The 20,220-nt window shown below is 46.5% G+C and overlaps 1 protein-coding gene across 1 annotated transcript; it reads right to left on the bottom strand.

The window, feature by feature from the left end:
• Window positions 1-361: 361 nt before the first annotated feature.
• Window positions 362-16,381, bottom strand: slc1a7b (solute carrier family 1 member 7b). Its single transcript, XM_041039607.1, has 11 exons — window positions 16,241-16,381; window positions 10,523-10,602; window positions 9,035-9,250; window positions 5,811-5,853; window positions 5,479-5,710; window positions 5,298-5,397; window positions 4,503-4,736; window positions 3,971-4,165; window positions 2,341-2,475; window positions 2,152-2,251; window positions 362-1,741 (listed from the first exon to the last, which is right to left on the bottom strand). The coding sequence occupies exons 1-11, from the start codon at window positions 16,379-16,381 to the stop codon at window positions 1,484-1,486; spliced, it is 1,734 nt and encodes a 577-aa protein (XP_040895541.1). The 3' UTR covers window positions 362-1,483.
• Window positions 16,382-20,220: the final 3,839 nt, after the last annotated feature.

Genomic DNA, 20,220 nt, shown 5'->3' with positions numbered 1-20,220 from the left:
GTGGAGAGACGCTGAAGACGCCGTGGTTCACTGCCCACTGCACGATTTTCCCATAGTTCTTCACTTCATTCAGTGAAATCAAAGTTCGCCTAATCCCCAGGTACAGTTAGTAGGTGCTGCACTGCAGGCGATTGATCTGATCACACACATCTGTTGGATGAATTCTGGGGAACAGGCGCAGACTCCTCTGTGCTCTGTGCTCTGCAGACGTGTGTTCTGTTTAGTTATTAGTAAAATCAGCGTGTGTCACTTCTCCTCCCCACCCACTGTGAGCTTCACCTCCTTTTTATCTGCAGCTCCACAGGTTTAATCACAGCAGTGTGCAGGTGGAGCTGAGCTGCCATGAGCGTGATGTGACAGAGACTTCACAGGTTAATTTTACTATGAAAAAATGATTGTGCCTTTAATGCTTCCATCTACAGTATCAGACAGGACAGACAGCTCACAGCTGCCAGGACTGAGACTTCCAAAGACGTCCCAGGATTCATCAGACTTCCCTGTGACTGAGCTGTGGAGAGGAATTTTCTGCCTCTGTGTCACTGTCACTGATTTCTGGCCTGTATGAGCTGCCCCCCCCCCCCCCCCCCCACAGCGATGACACACAAGGATTATTACTGTGAACAGTGTGTGTTATAGGAGGAGCAGCGTGTGAATAAAGCTGGTTGTGTGCTGAGGTGCAGTCGCTTCACGCTGTGAGAGGAGGAGTCATTACAGCCACAGAACTTCCTGTTTCCACTGACAGACCTGAAACCATCCAACCCTCACACCTTCAGTGCATCATGGAGACAAGTTCAACGAGCAGAGAAGCTCCAGCGTTCACGTGCTGCACATACAGGATGTTTCCACTCACCCTGTACGCTTTGTGTTAAACTGCCAGTGGTTGATTTTAGGCTGTTCATGAGCCAGGACTCTTCTTCTTCTTCTTCTTCTTCACCGTCAGTACCACCAGCTTTTTAAGGCAGAATTAAACAGTGGGGGCATTTCTCTTTGCCTCCGGATCATTCAGCTCACACCAGACGCCTGCAGTCCTCACCTGATGCTTCGGACACAAACAGCTGGCGGCTTGCAGCGTAGTACAAAACATTAGAAATATTCATCTTATTAACATCATGTTGTACACAGAAAAAAAATCATAGAAAATGTAAATATCAAGTAGAAATCAGTGAATCAATGCCAGCGCTCGCAGCTGATTCCACATCTGGGAGTTCAGGTGCAGAGTTCAGGTGCAGGCTCGGCCTGAAGGTCCAGACCAAGAACCAGTTTTATGAGCAGAATCATGCTGTTGTCCTTTTAATTCCTCTGCCAACATGAGTCTTGTCCAGTCAGAAACCATTTCACAGCTACGACGACATTAAAATTCCTTCCACAAAGTTTCCACGGCCACAGCTGGAAGAAGAAGAAGAGCTCGGTCGTGCTGTCCTCCTACCTGTACAGGTGTCCAGGCAGCACAGGTGTAGAAAACCCTTGAAATTCCTGGAGGAGGCTATACGTTGGTCTCAAGGCCATTCATGTCAATGGTACAGTGCTCTTTGCTTTTCTTCAGGTGCCTCGGGGGAATCGGAGGCTTCTTCCTGTCTGACGGCGGCCGGACGCCCTCCTCCAGCTGCATGAGCCGGGCCACGTCAGGAGGGAGCTCGTGTTTGGCCCCTGAGGAAGGGGGCCGGTAGTTCCCGTTGTTGTTGTGACAGTTCATCAGAGGTGGCGTGTTCATCGCTGGTTTGGCCTCACAGATCAAAGGCACCTGGGGGTGAGGGGGGTGAGGTGGGTGAGGGGTGGGTGGGGGGGTGGGGGGTTGGGGAGTTATGGGACGATGAGAATTTAAAATCAGGAACCAAACAGAGATATTATGAAGTAAACAGGATGGAGTTACACAGAATTTTAGATTGTTTACAATAATTTTCATTTTAAAATATCCTTCCTTCCTAAATGACATTTCAGGAAAGTGAAAAAGTGACGTCGTGTTTTCAGTACTGACATCACACTGGGTGGCTGACCTCTGACCTCTGAGCGAAGCAGCTCCATGGAACCAGCCGCTGCTCTGTTTTCATCTCAGCACTAAGTCTGTGTATTTCTCTCACACTTTGTCTCGCTGTTTGTTTTGTTGCTTCCTGCAGAGAAAAGATCTTTTTCTTCTTCTGGATTGAAACTCACCCCGTCTCCCTCCTTCATGAAGTCTTTCCTGCAGATGTGTGCCATGATGCCTGTGGCCAAAGCATCTCCCATGACATTCACCATGGTGCGGAACCTGTCTCTGTGGAGGAGGAAGACGTTTGAGAGAGAATACGATTCTTTATTCTGGGATCTGTTAGACAAAGTGAAGGAAGCGAACACGCTACTTACAGAGCCCAGTCTACAGCGATAATCAGAGTGATGTCGTCGGTTGGCAACCCCACAGATGTTAACACAATCACCATGGTGACGAGTCCAGCTTGTGGTATCCCTGCAGCACCAATACTGGCTGCAGTGGCTGTGATGCTGGTGGAGATGTGGGAGGTCAGTGTGATGGCACAGAGAAACTGAACATGTTTCCTCCTCAAAAGTCAAACTCCTACCTGGAAATATTTACTGATGCTTCATTCATTGTCTCTTAAGTTTGCATTTTGTCCAGAAAGTTGTCTGATGCATCAGCACATACTTTTCTGCACTTCAGCTGTAGAATCGGAATATTTCCGACTGCGGCTCCTCCTCTGTACGATCCTGCTGTGGGATCGTACAGAGACTCTGTGGTGGACCAGCCCAGTCTCCTGCGACTTACACTCACACTGGACAGTTTGTTCTCAGTCTCTGACCTGTAGGATTATGTATGCCTGATCCCACAGATAGATAGATACTTTATTCATCCCTCAGAGGGAAACTGTCATCACCGTCATGGCGGCTCTGCTGACAGCGCTGAGCTCTGGGCACACACAGAAACACTCTGAAAGACTTGACACGTTTTCATACTGGGCTGAATAAACTCATGATGTCTCCACAGAAACTGTGAACAACGTGATGTTAAACGAGATGAGTTCATCAGCAGAGACACAGTGAGCGGAGTGAACCACATGAACATCTGATATCTGCTGCAGAGGCTGAGGCTGATCCCACCCCTCATCAGTGCACGATGGTGAGAGATGGTGGGGGCAGGCTGGGGTCAGAGGTGGAGCAGTGGCGTGACTGGGATGTGGTGGTTTATCGAGGCCACATGTCTCTTTCAGACAGAGATAAGCCGATAGTTTCAATCTACAGTTGCTATTTGGAATTATATGGAAAAAAACATACAGTGGTTAATACAGGGAGGTGGGCAGCTACAGCCGCTGACATGTTTCTGTGTTAATCAAGAGTTAAATGAGGCTCTGATGAAGTTTAACAGCGAAAAGCATCATCAGATCAATGAGAGCATTTTCTTACTCTGTGCTTCATTTTATTTTGTAGCATCAAAGATGAAAAAGCATTAAGAATGCAAAGCAAACAACATTCCCACTGACTGGTTCTGTCAGTGTGTATTAGCATCTCTTCCACCTCGCTGCAGATTCACTGTGTGTTTTTTCTCTGAGCATTTAAACATTAACAGGCTTTTCTTGTGTGTAGCAGTGAAAACGGAAACTGGGAACAGTTTCAGATTCACCCCAGGGATTTTCAGAATTTCTTCATGTGATCACAGGAACTTTCCAGCACATGAACACATGAATCCCGGTGAGGATGCAACTGGAACAATGACCAGTTTTTCAAAATGTAAAACACAAAAGGAAATTATTGACAAATGAATAGAAAATATATAGATAAATAAATGTGACACTTTCCATAATTAATGTGTCAGTCATCGTCCTGCACACGTGTTCCAACCAATCGGGAGAATTAAAGTGGATATTTTAAAAAGCAGAGGAGCCAGAATGAATTTCTGTTCATGTCATTGCTTTAAAATCCCAGTGAAATTGTTCCATGTTAATGAGCTTATAAGCACAGATGGTGCCCAGCACGGTTCACTGACCTGATGGTGATGATCTGGCCAAAGTCCAGCTCGTAATTGTTAACTTGTGCAATGAATATGGCTGCCACAGCCTCATAGAGAGCGGTGCCGTCCATGTTGATGGTGGCGCCCACGGGGAGCACGAAGCGAATGATACGGCGGTCGATGTGGTTGTTCTCCAGGAGGCACTTGAAGGTAATAGGCAACGTGGCAGAGCTGAGGAAGACAGAGAAGAAGACTGAGAGCTCAGGGAATTCAAAGGTTCGGTGGTCAGCAGACACTGATGTGTTTTACTGATCTGTGCACACGCACACTCAGCTGGACAGGTGCCAGTCTAATCAAATGTGCAGGATGCTCCTTTACATTCCAGTCCCGTCCCACACACACCAGATGTTTGCTGTTTGTTTTAATGGTCGTGTTCCAGTGAGTGGATGGGAAAGTAAAGGCTGTGCAGCATTAGCATTAAAACTCATTCACTTCCTTTTTCATCTGTATAAACAAATAATGATAATGTTTGATGATGCTGAGCCTGTTCCCTCTGTAGTGTCTGTACCTGGAGGAGGTTGCGAGCGCGATGAGCAGCGCCTGCAGGATTCCCCGGATGTAAACGATGGGGCTCTTTTTGGTGATGAAGAAGTACATGGCAGGCAGGATGAACAAGCCGTGCAGCACCAGACCAAACACCACCGTGACGGCGTAGAATCCCAGCTTCTTCCCCATGGCTGAAGGATCACTCATCTCCAGGATCTTACCAGCCACCAGGAACACGATGCCAAACGGGAAGTACCTGGATGAGGAGACGTTCAAAGTCAGCAGTGGTCACAGTGAAGAGTTGTGGAAATTATCCACCTTGTTGACCTGAAACTGCTCGAACCTCAGAGGAAACGGGTGGAAAACCTTCGTCATGTCATGTCGTGTAGTGTTTCACAGCATTATCCAGCTGCTTGTGTTTGGGCAGTGGCAGCGTTTGTGTAAAGACTGTGGTTCAGTGACTTTAGACTCCTGTTGCCTAAACCAAACCACAGACTGGACTCTGGATGTGAGACCTGGTCTCGTGTGCTGTGCACGTCCACCATCCGCCCCAACCACCGCCTGGTGTTTCATGCAGAGTTTCATTCATTCAAAACAATCTGTTGCTTCTTCAACCATGTTCCGAACAGAACGTATGTGCAGTTCCAGTTTAGTTTAGACTCCTGGGGGTTCTGGTCAGAGCCCTGGATTCTGATAAGTTGGTGGATTGTTCTGCACAGAAACAGGTTTCTGCAGTAAACTGTCACGTCGTGAGTTTGAACCCGTCCGTTGCATTTGCATCTTCTCCTGTTTGGAAAATCCATCTATAAAAACTCACCATATAACAATGGCAACGATTCGAAGGACGGCCTCGTTCAGACTCTGGCAGAAGTTCACCAAGGCGCTGCCATTCGGCCCCATTCTCCCCAACATAATACCTGCGACGACACGAGGCACAGTCTTTAAAGTTCTGACAGGACGTGAATAACAGAACTCAGAGTGAAATAATGTGTTTTTACCCATGGTGGCTGAAAAAATCACTATTCCAAGGACGTTCATTCCATCGCTTGTTCCTTCCCGTGTGCGTATGAGCACATCAGGGGGCGGAGTCAGGTCAAGGGCAAAGTTCTGGATGTCAGTTCCATTGTCGTCCTGGATACCGTAGATGAGCGCTCGCCGTGTGGTGGACTGTGATTGGGCCTGACTCACTGTGGGTTTGGGTTTCACGATGTACTCACTGCTCGTTCGATACTGTTCCAGGAAACAGAAGCAGAAACAGATTTGGATTTCTGTCCTGAACAGACGGGGCGTTTGTGTTTGTACGTGCTGAGCGTGGTGTCAGAGGTCTTACCTGCTGGAAGGTGGCCTGGACCAGGTTCGATGGGAACATGTTGCTGAAAGACAGGAACATTAATAAGTGCTAGTGTTTGCATACAGGGATTTGTCTCCCACACTGTCTGTGCTTCTCTGGTTACAGTCAGGTCACGCCGGAGCTCCTTCACGTCGGAGCTCCTTCACACCGGAGCTGAAGACGAGTTTTAAAGGTTCCTGCTTCATCTGCAGATGAAGTGACTGAGTCACATGATACAGAGCAGGAGGCTGTGAACAGCGTAGCTTTCATTACGTCAGCTGTTTCCAGGTGTTGGCACCTAATTATTCACACTTGTACCAAAAAAGCATTTAAAAAAAACACGACAAAAAGTAAACAAGACTGTTGTGTTGTGACTGCGAGATACATCAGCTGACATCATTTCCCCGTTTGTCTGAACGAACCAGCTCACGCTGAAATCAGTTCTTCAGTCGCTGGTCTGTCTGACTGCAGCTGCAGCTTGTCCTGTTCCTTGTTAGAATATTTTCTGTTTTTTCATCATATCCTATAATTTAAGAAAAACCAGAGGCAGGGGTCACTGCACTGAAACAAACAGCCGAGAGCTTTCTGCTGCGACTGTTTGAATTTCAGAGAAATCTGTTTTTTTTTTTAACCTCGACTAAAACCTCACTCTGACCTGTATCCAAATATGTGTAGTTTCTGTTTTGCCACACCTGTGAGGCTGCGTTCCACTGCCTCCTCTCACCACGCTCTCTGCTGTTTGAGCAGACAGAAACAGACTCATTTATCTCTCACACTGACTCCACAGCTGCACAAACCTAATCACATACAAAGGTGTCTCAGTGAAATATGCACCGAGGAACAGCTTAAAGCTGAGGAGAAGGAAAAACACAATGTTCCTCTCACAAATGGCAGTAAGATGAACTCTTAACGCAGCAACAACACAACAATAACATGTTGTTTTTCTAAAATACAGACAAACCAGAAAATGTGAACAGGAATCTGAACCATCCAAAATGTGACCAGTTCATTAAGACCTGTACCTGCACAGCACTGTCTCTGCCTCAGTCAGCCTCTGTTGGTGCACAGTTTGGAACCGGTTGTTGTCTTTACAGCCTGAATGTTTCCCTGTTAAAACTATGACTCAGCGTTTAATTCAACACAGACTCCGTGACTGTGTTCAGATCCAACGGGAGGAAGAGAAACAGAGAGTGACTCGTGAGGAATACGTCTCTGCAGAGTTAAACCCTCCTTACATTCCACCAGTGTGGAGCTGAGACGACCGAGCAGCTAACTGATGGTGAGGACACTGTCTTTGTTTAAAGACACTGTCCCTCAGTTCATCAGACCAGGTGACAGAAGGTGAGCTGACCTCTGCTGTTTTACAGAAGCTGTATGATCCTTAAAACCTGCAAACACACATGAGAAGTTGAGAGCAAAGAAACCAGTTCAACTCAGCAGAGCCAGAGTCTGTGTGTCAATGTGTGTGTGTGTGTGTGTGTGTCAGTGTGTGTGTGTGTGTGTGTGTGTGTGTGTGTGTGTAATTCTGTTTAATGCTACTGGCTCTAAGAAACTGAAGATGAAATGTTTTTCAGTCGAAGCTGAATCCCAGAGTAGGGTTAGGGTGGTATAGCTCTCAGCTTCCAGCTGGTCCTCAGGGCCACAGAGGGTGAGACCTGAAGGATGATGTGAGGATGATGAGGATGGTGTGAGGATGATGAGGATGGTGTGAGGATGGTGTGAGGATGATGAGGATGGTGTGAGGATGGTGTGAGGATGGTGTGAGGATGATGAGGACGGTGTGAGGATGGTGTGAGGATGGTGTGAGGATGATGAGGATGGTGTGAGGATGGTGTGAGGATGATGAGAGGATGGTGTGAGGATGATGAGGATGATGAGGATGGTGTGAGGATGGTGTGAGGATGATGAGGATGGTATGAGGATGATGAGGATGGTGTGAGGATGATGAAGATGATGAGGATGGTGTGAGGATAGTGTGAGGATGATGAGGATGGTGTGAGGATGATGAGGATGATGAGGATGGTGTGAGGATGATGAGGATGGTGTGAGGATGGTGTGAGGATGATGAGAATGATGAGGATGGTGTGAGGATGGTGTGAGGATGATGAGGATGGTGTGAGGATGGTGTGAGGATGGTGTGAGGATGATGAGGATGATGAGGATGGTGTGAGGATGGTGTGAGGATGATGAGGATGATGAGGATGGTGTGAGGATGATGAGGATGATGAGGATGGTGTGAGGATGGTGTGAGGATGATGAGAATGATGAGGATGGTGTGAGGATGGTGTGAGGATGGTGTGAGGATGATGAGGATGGTGTGAGGATGATGAGGATGATGAGGATGGTGTGAGGATGGTGTGAGGATGATGAGAATGGTGAGGATGGTGTGAGGATGATGAGGATGATGAGGATGGTGTGAGGATGGTGTGAGGATGATGAGGATGATGAGGATGGTGTGAGGATGGTGTGAGGATGATGAGAATGATGAGGATGGTGTGAAGATGATGAGGATGGTGTGAGGATGGTGTGAGGATGATGAGGATGGTGTGAGGATGATGAGAATGATGAGGATGGTGTGAGGATGATGAGAATGATGAGGATGGTGTGAGGATGGTGTCTCCTCCATAAAGGTGTGATTTCTATTCAACTTGACTAGAATAAGACCAAAGAGAAAGAAGAAGAAAGAAAGAGTTTACGGTTTTGGGAACATGCCGTACAGCAGTGCTAGCAGTGAGAGGGTTAGCGTTAGCCGACCCACTGCCGCTGTGCCATCTGGAATGTCCAGAGGCTCGGCTCATGCAGAGACCTGCTGCTGTCGTTTGCATCCTCGTCTTTTTGTTGACATCGTGCCACAGCTGCAGAATTCGCTTCCATACATCGGCCTTAAACCTTGACAACACAAATCCCTGCAGCACAGAAATAATCTGTAAAGCTTTTTTCTGAGGACGGAGCCTCGCTGCAGCTCCACCCATGTTTTTTCTCTCCTCTAAGTCTCCTCTAACAGCGTCTCTGATTACTGGAACAGAAACACTTGACATGGCGGATGTGGACTGCTGCTGCTGCCACATAAGGTCAGACAATGAGCAGCATCCGCTCTACACTGTCCTGTTTCTGCCAAACTGGCTGACAGGAGATGAGTCATGTTCACGTATGTTGGAACCGTGACCTGGGAATCAGTTGTTCATGGTGTGCACGTGCATAGTCGGATGTCATGCTGGTCTTACCGGATGAGGTCTAGCAGAGCATCAGCAGAACTCATGATAGGCTTGCCACTGTCCTCGGAGTCCTCTTTCTGGGCTGCACCACCCGGATGGATGATGGAGACCATGATGATCCCCACTATCACGGCCACAAAGGTGGTCCACAGGTAATAAGACACTGTGATCAGACCAAGCCGACTGGAACACTTAGCGTCGAGGGCAGCCAGTCCTGACATCAAACTGGAGGACGAGACGTCCATGTTAGTTAATGCATGAAGACCAGAGGAGAGACACTCAACTGTCCACTGTCTTTTTCAAAGGACTGCTGCAGATGATTTCATGGTCAGTAAACAGGATCACTCTACGAAATATAATCAAAGCACTGAACAAAGAAACAGCAATGATCAACGTGCTGCAACAGCATGCTGGGAGCAGGACCTGAGGGCGGGACCCGAGGGCGGGACCCGAGAGCGGGACCCGAGGGCGGGACCCGAGAGCGGGGCCCGAGGGCGGGACCTGAGACTGGGACCTGAGGGCGGGACCTGAGACCGGGACCTGATCCCTGTCCTCTGTCCTGTGATCTCTGTCCTGTGATCCCTGTCCTCTGTCCTGTGATCCCTGTCCTCTGACCTGTGATCTCTGTCCTGTGACCTCTGTCCTCTGTCCTGTGATCTCTGTCCTCTGACCTGTGATCTCTGTCCTGTGATCCTTGTCCTCTGTCCTGTGACCTCTGTCCTCTGTCCTGTGATCTCTGTGCTCTGTCCTGTGATCTCTGTCCTGTGATCCTTGTCCTCTGTCCTGTGACCTCTGTCCTGTGATCTCTGTCCTCTGTCCTGTGATCTCTGTCCTGTGATCCTTGTCCTCTGTCCTGTGATCTCTGTCCTCTGTCTCCTCGCAGTCTTTGATTCATTCACTGAACTCACTCACACACTGTGAACTGCTTCAGCCTGATTTTAATCTGACATGTTAAACATTGAGTTCGTATTGATTCAAATATTTTTATCATGTCAAGCTCATTCATTATTTCTGCTGCTGTCAGGATACAACACACACACAAAGCAGTAGATTATAGAGGTGTGTGTGTGTGTGTGTGTATTACAACACAATTGTCACAGTAAGTTAAAGATAAAACAGTAAATATAATGAGTTATGAACTTTACGTGGTCTGTCGCTGATTATTCTGGGAGCATAGTGAAGCATATTGCTTTGCCTCACAACATGTTAGTTTTTACATGAACTGGCTGTGTAACGAGACCGGGTCAGATCCATTGGTCATAGAAACGCGTGGGGAGCAAAGTGGAATGTGATCACAGACACGACGTGTCTCAGACCTAATGTCTGAAGAGCTGACAGCTCTAAATGCTTTTCGCTAAATGATGAGAACAACCTGCTGATGTACAAGCTGAGCCAATTATGTGCAGCACAGAAAGAATTCAATCAAAACTGTGAGGCTGATTCATCATATTAATGATAACTGTATTATAATGAAGGGCTGGAGACAGACATCGTTACCTGGACACAACGAGCGGCAGAATCAGCATCTTCAGCATCCTCATTAGCAGCTCTCCAGGAAACTGGAAGTACTTCACCTCCTGACAGGAAGAGAGGACCAGAGATGATGGTGACAGGTCATTTCAGGAAGCCCATCAGACAGCTTGAGACAGTTTAAAAACTAATGAACATTGTTAGAGTGTCTGGAGCCGAACGTTAGCACAGTAACACAACATCAGGAAGAGAGGAGCAAAAACTCTGTTTTTCTCCACCAACAAAGTTAGGATGGAAAACGACTCATCACTTTGTAAGAAAATGAGAAAGACGGAGTCGTCTCCACCGTCCTTCATCTTTCTACAGTGAATGTAAGGATTGATGCTTCACAGCTGCCCGTGTCTGCTGATGTCTACACTGGTGTTTGTGTGTTGAGCTTTTAATTGTTCCTGTCCACACTGGCCACAGAGACCCACAGAGACATTCAGCCAAAGCCAATACAAAACCCAGATGAAGCACAGTCACTTCATACAGAAGAGTGTGACACATTATGACCTGTTCATGTGGGCGACGTGTCCATCTCATGGTGTGACAATGAATCACAAAGTTGACATATTAATGTAACTGATGTGTTTTATGTATTAAATGACAGTGATAGTATGAAAAGTCTTCCTTAACCTGCTGAGCGTTCTCACAGCGTTCTCACAGAGTTCTCTGAGCGTTCTCGCAGTTTTCTCAGCGTTCTCGCAGCGTTCTCACAGAGTTCTCTGAGCGTTCTCACAGCGTTCTCACAGCGCTCTCACAGAGTTCTCTGAGCGTTCTCACAGCGTTCTCACAGCGTTCTCACAGAGTTCTCTGAGCGTTCTCGCAGTTTTCTCAGCGTTCTCGCAGCGTTCTCACAGAGTTCTCTGAGCGTTCTCGCAGAGTTTTCTCAGCGTTCTCGCAGAGTTCTCTGAGCGTTCTCGCAGAGTTCTCTCAGCGTTCTCGCAGAGTTCTCGCAGAGCTTGTTGTGCTGACTTCAGTTCATCAGGTGGCCGTGACACAGCTGCACATGAAGGACGATGTTGCTCCATAGCTGCTGGACATGCTGTGAGGCAGAGCTATAAATCCTCCTTTAGCTTTATCACACACAGCGGACGAAGCTGCATTACTGAGGAAATCCATGATGGTGCTTTAATCTATGTTTGCTAACAGTTCAGCTGCTAACTATGAATTAAAAGGTCAAAGCTGAATATTACAGTATTCACTAAGTGCCATTAAAATAGCCACAATCTCAGACATAAAGAATCTCCATCATCACCACTCATGTCCGTTGCGCTTGGTTGAGGGATCGAACCGGCAACCCTCCGATCTCAGGCCAGTCCAAAGCCGCTCTCTTTACTCCCCAGTTAAAGGGCTGATATGCACATTTTTATCTGAAAATGACCGTAGTACTTCCTGCCAGGGGCGGAAGGTTGGTCAGCTGAAGAAATGAGACACTCCCAAAACACCACAACATGTTCCTCTGTTTTAAAAACGGCTTTTTTTTTCTTCATTCCAGTCCCAATCCTGTGTTACTCAGTACACTGTGTGTGCTGCCAGAGGTTCGAGGAGGGTAATTCGTACGACTTGCCAGAGGAGGTAGAAGAGAAGGCAGGAGTCAGAGAGTCGCATCTAAACACGGAGAGGTCCAGTAAATCTACACGGAGGAGACGAGGAGAGAGGCCAATCCACGTCACACATAAACCACAAGTGACACATTTACAGCGTCCAGGAGTTGTGGTGACAGTTTGGCAGAAGTCTGCAGCTCTCACAGGTTTTGTGTGTGTTTGTCTCAGTGTCCACTGGGCTTAACGCAGTGGACAGCTGTTTTCTGTCAGCCGTGCTGTTTCCTGCAGACAGACCTGGCAGTGCATCAGGATCTTTCCTCCCATGTCATCACTGCAGTCACAGTGTGGTTTAAATCTGAAACACGAGTCAGTGTTTGACAATAGTGCACTTAAACGTCTAACTGTCCTTCAACAGTTCAATTATTCTCCCAAAGACAAAAGGCTGGTGACCGATGGCATGACAGTTTCTGTGTGAAAGGAAACTAAAGCCGTCCACATCCAGGACGGGAATCCTGGCTGCAGCTCTGTGCTCCCATAATCCACCTCCTGGTTTTTTCAGCTACATTAAATTAGCACTGCACTACAGAATGTATTTGGCAAAACAAAGAAGCGTCACTGTTGACTGTCTGCTCAGCAGCAGACTGCAGGCAGATCCAGTTAGTGACAAGCTGGTGAACACAGCCAGGTACTGTATGTCCCTAAGGAGACAGTATGTCCCCAAGGACACAGAGCTACATTACATTCCTCAGGTGGACGGAAACGTTCTCTGTCTGCAGGATGAGAAAACAGGAAACTGTTTGTCAAGTTAAAGGTAACAGCTGTTGAAGGTGTTGTATGTTGGAAAAAGGTTTGTTTCACAGAATTCAGTCACACGCCTGTAAACTGCGAGCACACATGACATATTTACAGTCATGAAAACAGCTGCATTTCTCCTCATGTGCAAGGAACTGAACACACCGAGGGAATGTTTAGCGTTCCCTCGTCTTTTAGTGGCGTCATGACACCTGACGCCACTAAAAGACGAGGAGGACGTAGAGAACGATAAACGAGGAGCAGCTGCTGCAGAGCAGGCAGTGGTTTCACAGATAAGCTGGAGCATCTCAGAGGACATAACGTCCTGACACGACCCAAAGCAATGTGGTTGGATGATGTGAGGAAACTTCACAGGCACGACTCAAACAAGTGAACGAATTTTAATGTTCAGATAAGAGGCTGAGATATTTCATCTCTTACACTGTGTACGTTCCCTCTGCAGCTGCGTGGCAGCAGGAACAAAGTCGTTCATTTTATATTTATATTTCCTAAACTTTGTGTTTCAAGTTCTCATGGAATTAAGAACAGTGGCTATGCTATGCTAACGCTAACGTTCCTGCTGGCTTCACATCAGCGACTTTCAGCTGACAGTAAACTATGCTGATTGCTAATCTGTGTTAAAGACAACATGCTTCTACATTCTGTGTGTGTCTCAGATCGTGATCATGCTAACTGTGTCAGGGTTTCAAAGTTTACTTTTCGTGCTAGCTCTTAGCTAACTTTAGCTTAAACCAGTTAAAGGCTGGCCACAGAGCGTCAGTGCTTTGATTTCCATTCGTTCTTGAATGCAGTCAGAAGCTGTGGCATGTTTCTTCTCCTCCATGTTGCCATCGTCTGTATATCTGCAGGTATCATCACGCTGTCTGTCTCCTGCCGGGCTGAGAAACATGACGGGCTGATGCAGCATCTACCTGCTCATTAATATGATAATGCTGATAATGATAATTAACATGTGAAAGTTGTGCATTGTCCAGAGCAGATGGAAGAAAGTGTGAGGTGACGTCAGGGAGGACGGTGGATGGAGGGGCTGCAGCACGAGGACGGTTAAAGAGCTTTTCTGTGGCATTAAGCAGAGAGCTTAGTTTACTGTGTAAGAGCAGGATCAGCAGAGGAGGTGTGTGTGTGTGTGTGTGTGTGTGTAGCTGCAGTTTTATCAGCTGAGTATGAAACAATATGAATCGACAACAATCATCTCACTCATACAAAACATTAAGTTGTAGCACTCAGCTCAGCACAGAGCAGCAGCAGCAGCTGTGGGATAAAGCTAAATGCTAAGACTCAGTGTAACAGCAGCAGAAGCAGTTAGGAGCCACAGAGTCAGTGAACTGACTCAATAACATCAGCAGCTCGTACCACACAGTGAGACTGGGAGAGAGAACTGATCAGTGCTTTTCAGTGTACGATCCACAGAGTCCGGCTTCAAACAACCTATTTATTATTCTCATTAATCAGATTTGTTTAAGTCAAACCACCAACGCTGATGCTTCTGATGTGTGTGGCACGCTGGCAGGCACTGGTGACCTTGACCTTTGACCTCTGACCTCCACAATCTAATCGGTTCATCCTTGAGTCACAGTCAACATTTGTGCAAAGTTTGACAGAGACCTCAAAGCATCAAATCGTACGTAGAAGAATCCAGGACGGACGGAGGGACGGACGGATGGAGGGACGGAAAACCCGAATGCTTAAACGAATGCTCCACAAACTCAGGTTTGTTTGTGATGTTTCTCAGAGCAGGAAAACTCAGTCACCAGAAAAGAATAAAGAAAAAAACAGAATGTCTGTAAACATGAGCCCATCAGGAGCTTCAGCACCGATGTTCAGGTGTGTGTGTGTGTGTCAGCTGATCACACCACCATCAGCTGATCAGGCAGTGTGGTTCTGCCATAACCCAGATCTGTGTCACACACTGAGCCACAGCGTGTTCCTGTGTGCAAACTGTTTAACTTCTTTCATATAAGTCTGTTTTTAACTGATGCTCTTTTTAATTTCACAATCAGTTTGTTCATAGAAACAAGGAATCTGACTCTCAGACAGTACAGAACAACAACACACCCAACGGAACGACAACACACCCAACGGAACAACAACACACCCAACGGAACGACAACACACCCAACGGAACGACAACACACCCAACGGAACGACAACACACCCAACGGAACGACAACACACCCAACGGAACGACAACACACCCAACGGAACGACAACACACCCAACGGAATGACAACTTTTTTTCACAAATACCAGTTGTGTAATGCTGATTGGTTTGATTTCTCCTCAGAATAAGTCGACTTTCATTTCACCTCACTAATGTCAGACATGCACACACACGCACGCACACACACACACACACACACACACACACACGCACACACACGCACACACACACACACACACACACACACACACACACACACACACACACACACGCACGCGCACACACACGCACACACACGCACACACACACGCGCACACACACACACCCACTGCGTGTACTTCCCCTCTCAGCTCAGACTCTCAGACCCTCAGGGATCTGGTCTGAGCCTCTGGAGTCCTGTGATGCGTCACACTGACAGACTCTTTTATCTGATGTACAATTAGAGAAAGCATTTGTCAGATTGGATTGTAATCCCCTATTGTGAAAGTAAAGGAGTCACAGGCTATTTTTAGGCCTATTTGAGAATATGACAGAGCTTTAGTCAGAAGAGTGATGTGAAAGGAAAGGAGCTGCAACATGAAGCTGCTGTGCTCAGAACAACGTGCTGAAGCTTCAGTCCGTTTACTGGGAGCTGGTTCTCAGGTACCAACCAACACCTCTGCACCTCACCTCAGCCCTCTGCCCCAGTATGTGTGTGTGTGTGTGTGTGTGTGTGTGTGCTCACTAACCCTTTAACAACAGTTTTTCCTCTTTATTTCTAACCCAACAGTTCCCTGAGTTTGCTGTGGTTCCATCAAAGGGGAATATTCCAGAAATCTTGTGAATCATTTCAGGCTTTTTTTTTCTCAGACTCAAACTTTGCGATTTCCACTAGAATATGAAATAAAGTTTGCAAGTCTGAGTTACAGTGCAACTACCACGTACCGGAGGTATCTTTGGAACATGATCACTATGTGATCTATTTAAGCACATTTAAAATCTAGAATTTGATTTTCACGACACGAATGAAACTGGAAACTGTCTTAGAGTAATATCGAGTCATTAATGTGTGAGCAGCGTTTTCGGTTCTGAAAAGTGTGAGATGAGATAAGGAGAAGCCTCTAACATCTGTGCAGCTTTGTCTCCCACATCCCGTCTTCTGCCTGCAGGACGTCACACCGGGTCATTGAAAGACGGACTGACCTGCTCTGTGAGACGCCGTGTCCTCAGGAAGAATCCCAGGAGACAGCCAATGACCACAGCCATCACTGACATGATGAGGAGCCCATTCTGTTTGCAGACATTCTTCACCCTCACCCACACTGCGTCCAAAGCCACGGCCATTGTGAGTCACCTGTCCCGTGTCCTCTTAGCAATCCATAAATGTTGCCAACCCAAAATCTTCAAATCCAGGTGTGAGGACGAAAACCTCCAGGACAGGATGGGGCATGTGAAATATCCAGTCCTCTGTGGTGTTTTATTGCGTCCTCGGGCTCAGCGTCCCTCTCGTCCTCTCGCTGTGGCAATCTGTGACAAGTTAAGAAGATTCTCCCACTTTACAGGAATCCCCTCCCACCCTGCTCCACCCATCAGATGTGTGAGTGCTGACCTGCCACCAGGGGGATGGAACAGCTGGCAACCATGTCCCTGGGGGGTTGACATCGCCAATCCTGTTTGAGTGCTACTGTATTAAACAGGTCTGAGGCTGGATTAAAGATTCAGGAACGATTTGACAAAGGTTGGGAGAGTGGAGCCACCTCACAGGCCTCCTGAAGCCGGTACCAAACACACCTCACTGCCCGGTCCATCATGAGCCAGGTGTCCATCACTGTGGTTAAGTGCTGTGCTTTCATAAAGTTTGGGCACTGGGACAAACACGAATTCACGCAGCCATACGCTGACTTTTAGTCTCTTGTGTGGATCAAGCTACAAAAACAGCAGATGCTACATTTCACATAAGACAACTGACATCTTATCGTCTGATAACGGCCAGATGAATTCACCTTTCAACAAATCTCTTCACTGTGATCATGTAACGTGGGTGGAGCGGTCCATGTGTTTGATAAATAATACACACATCTGTGCTGTTTTCATTCCAGTCATTTAATCAGAGGCTGTTGACGTGAGAAGGCAAATTACTGTGATGACTCACTGTGAGGGGACAGAGACGCAGCTGTGATTGGTCCTCAGGGCTGATCCTGAAGCATAAAGACAGTTAGTTCCAGTTCACTGACTCTGATCCTGACAGCTGTGATCTGGCTGCTTAACCTTTGCTTAATGAAAAGAACTTTGGGGTGATTAGGGGCAAAGAAAAAACTTTTCTGTTCACCGTAAAATCCAAAATGCTTCCGTTCAGTATTTGAAATATGATTTGGAATACAGTGTTTACTGTGAAAAGGAAGAACCTCATCAGTATGACCCACCTCTGTGTCTTTGAACTCCAGCAGAGACGGAATAAATCAAGCATGTAATTCAGTTTCATTTAATTTTTAGTAAAAATGAAATCTGAAAATGAATTAATCTGCTTTCCTTCTCAGAAACATAACTGATGTCAGGAAGCTTCAAATGAAAGAGTAAAGTGAAGCTCCATCCTCAAAGGAACCACAGACAGAGACACCTGCAGACAGAGACAGAGACAGAGAGACCAGAGAGAGACAGGCACAAGACGACGGGACAGAGAGGACACAGAGTTAATGACATGGAATAAAGGATAATAGATGAGAGAGTGGGTCTGAGGAGAGACAGAGAGAAGAGGAGAGGTGAGCAGAGGATCATGGGAAGTCTCCCAGCAGCCTCGGCCTATAGCAGCATCACTAAGGGATGGTTCAGTTGCCTGAGCCAGTCCTCCTCTGGGCTTTATCCTGAACTGTGGCAGAGTCTGTAGAAATAACTGAGACTAACTATAGGTTTAGTCAGAATAACTCAGTATGTCTGCAGTTTGCACCGTCTGTTCACTGTGTCTCACGTTGGTTTGTTGATTCCTGTCTCCCTCACACAGCTCATCTGTTTCAGTCAGTGTCGTTTCCCGTACTTTCAGCAAAGCACCCAGGTCTCCACCCAGGTCTCCACCCAGTCAGGGAGGTGACACGTACGAGCTGTGAGGTGCTGTGATGCACTGTTCACCCAGGACGCACTGCAGCTGTGTCCAGTATTTAAAGGATCACCTTCTTCTGCTGCGTGTCAGGGAGGTGGCGTGCACGAGGGCTTTACACTTCACATGGATTTCATTCAGTAATGTATGTGTATCAATGCTTTGTGAGAATGGCCAGGGGATTAGCAGGAACGCATTTGACTGGACTTTCATATATGAGGATACTGAAGTCCACATGTGATTCAGAACAATTTACTGCATTGGACATTTGACACAGTTGTGTTTCATGTTTGGATGTTAGTCTGTGGCAGAAACATTCATGCAGTGAATGAAGCCGGTCACTGACCCACATTCTCTTCGTCTTCAGCTCCACAGTCCATCCAGCATGCATCTAAACCTCTACCTCTAATGTTTTTAAGATAGATGTAGGTGATGATGTGATGAACTGATGTGATGATAAAGCCAGTGAAGTTTAGTTTAACTGTTCTGACTTCTGAAAATACACCGTTTAAATTCTAACATTAGAATATCACTGACATACAAATTCACGTGTGATGTTTCACCTGCTTTTCACAGGAAACGCACTGAATAACTGTCTTTTTCACTGTCAAAGGCTTTTTTAAGGTTGCACATGATTTAATTTAAGAATCACTGAGGAAAACATGTGCATGTCAACGTTTAACAGAGTTTAAAAAATCTGTGTCCCTTTGATGAAATCCCTGATCGTGGCCATTCTGCTGGAAGGAACTGATTTAGTTGGAAAGCCTTTAGCTTTGTTAGCCTGACTTAGCATAAAGACTGAACGCCGGGAGGAACTCGCAAGACTTTGGCCAAAGTTCCAACGTTCACCATTTACCTTGTTAGTTGTGGTTTGTTTAATCAGGAATAATACAGGGAATCACATGCAGTGACTAGTTGTTGGTGACTGGTGAACAGATGCTGTGGCTTCCTGCACTCTTTCTGCTGGTTAGCTGTTTGCAAAGAACTAGTTACCGCCTGTAACGCCCGGTAAAAACGTCTTCTTTAAACATCTGTGTAAACCGAACAAAACCAGATGTTCATCAGTCAGCTGAAGAGATAACATCAGAGAACAGAGCCACAGCAGTGGGCTCCCTCTGCTTCTGGTTTTTATTCTAAGCTAGGCTAAGTCTCAGCTCTGCAGTTGTAGATGTAAGAGCAGGATCAAACTTCACACTCTTGATTTTAACACAGCATGGGTCCAGCTCTGGACTGTTCTGTCTGCTGCACAGATTTAACTTTATTTATTTATTTCAGAGTTTTAATCTTCCGTTTGCCCAAAGCTCGAGTGATTCAGGTTGTTTTGTCCTTCACAGTCTGTCCTCAGGATGAGACCACGTGTGTCAGTCAGTCACATGGTTCGTCCATTGAATTCCTCTCTTTTCAGCAGTGTATTGATCCCGTTGGGGGCTTCGGCTGTACCTGCCCAATGAGAGCTCTATGGAAAAAGATCTTGCAGTAATTGAATTATTGACTGATTATTGATATTGATTGATTATTGATGTTACAAAAACATTGTGAATGGAAAAAATGGAAATCAAATGACAGAATCAGTTCTGATTTAACATTTCTTGTTCTAATTCTTATTATAATAAGAATAATAAACAAGGATGCAGTATTTGTTATGACTATGCAAAGCTAGCATAGCACACATACACTGAGCACTCTCCTCTCATTCTTTAGCATCACACATGGAAGATTCATGAATGGAGGCGAGTGCGGTGGCGTGTTGTCTGTGTGTGCCAGGAGAGCTGCTGATGTGTGAGTAAAGTATGTGCTTGTGCTGCGATCACATGCTTTGCCGGACTCCATGGTCACTAATCCCTCTCTTTTGCCAATATTCCCACTCTCTCTGGTTTCATCAGGCAGGGATTACACAGTATTAGACAGCCTCCCAGAAGCTGACATGCATTCATTCATTAAAAACCCCAATGTTTCCAGTTCAGCCCAAATGCACCAGTTACACTCAGGCCAACATCACCTGTAACACACACATGCTACAATGGCTTCAATATATTTCTTTAGATGTATTTAGTGAAATCTGTTGTGCCCAGAGTGTTGTCCTGTGTGGTTC

This window comes from Toxotes jaculatrix, chromosome 6 (assembly GCF_017976425.1).
Source record: "Toxotes jaculatrix isolate fToxJac2 chromosome 6, fToxJac2.pri, whole genome shotgun sequence".
Taxonomy (NCBI): Eukaryota; Metazoa; Chordata; class Actinopteri; family Toxotidae; genus Toxotes; species Toxotes jaculatrix.
Note: the sequence above shows the minus strand (reverse complement) of the source record. Positions and strands in the feature narration are given on the sequence as shown.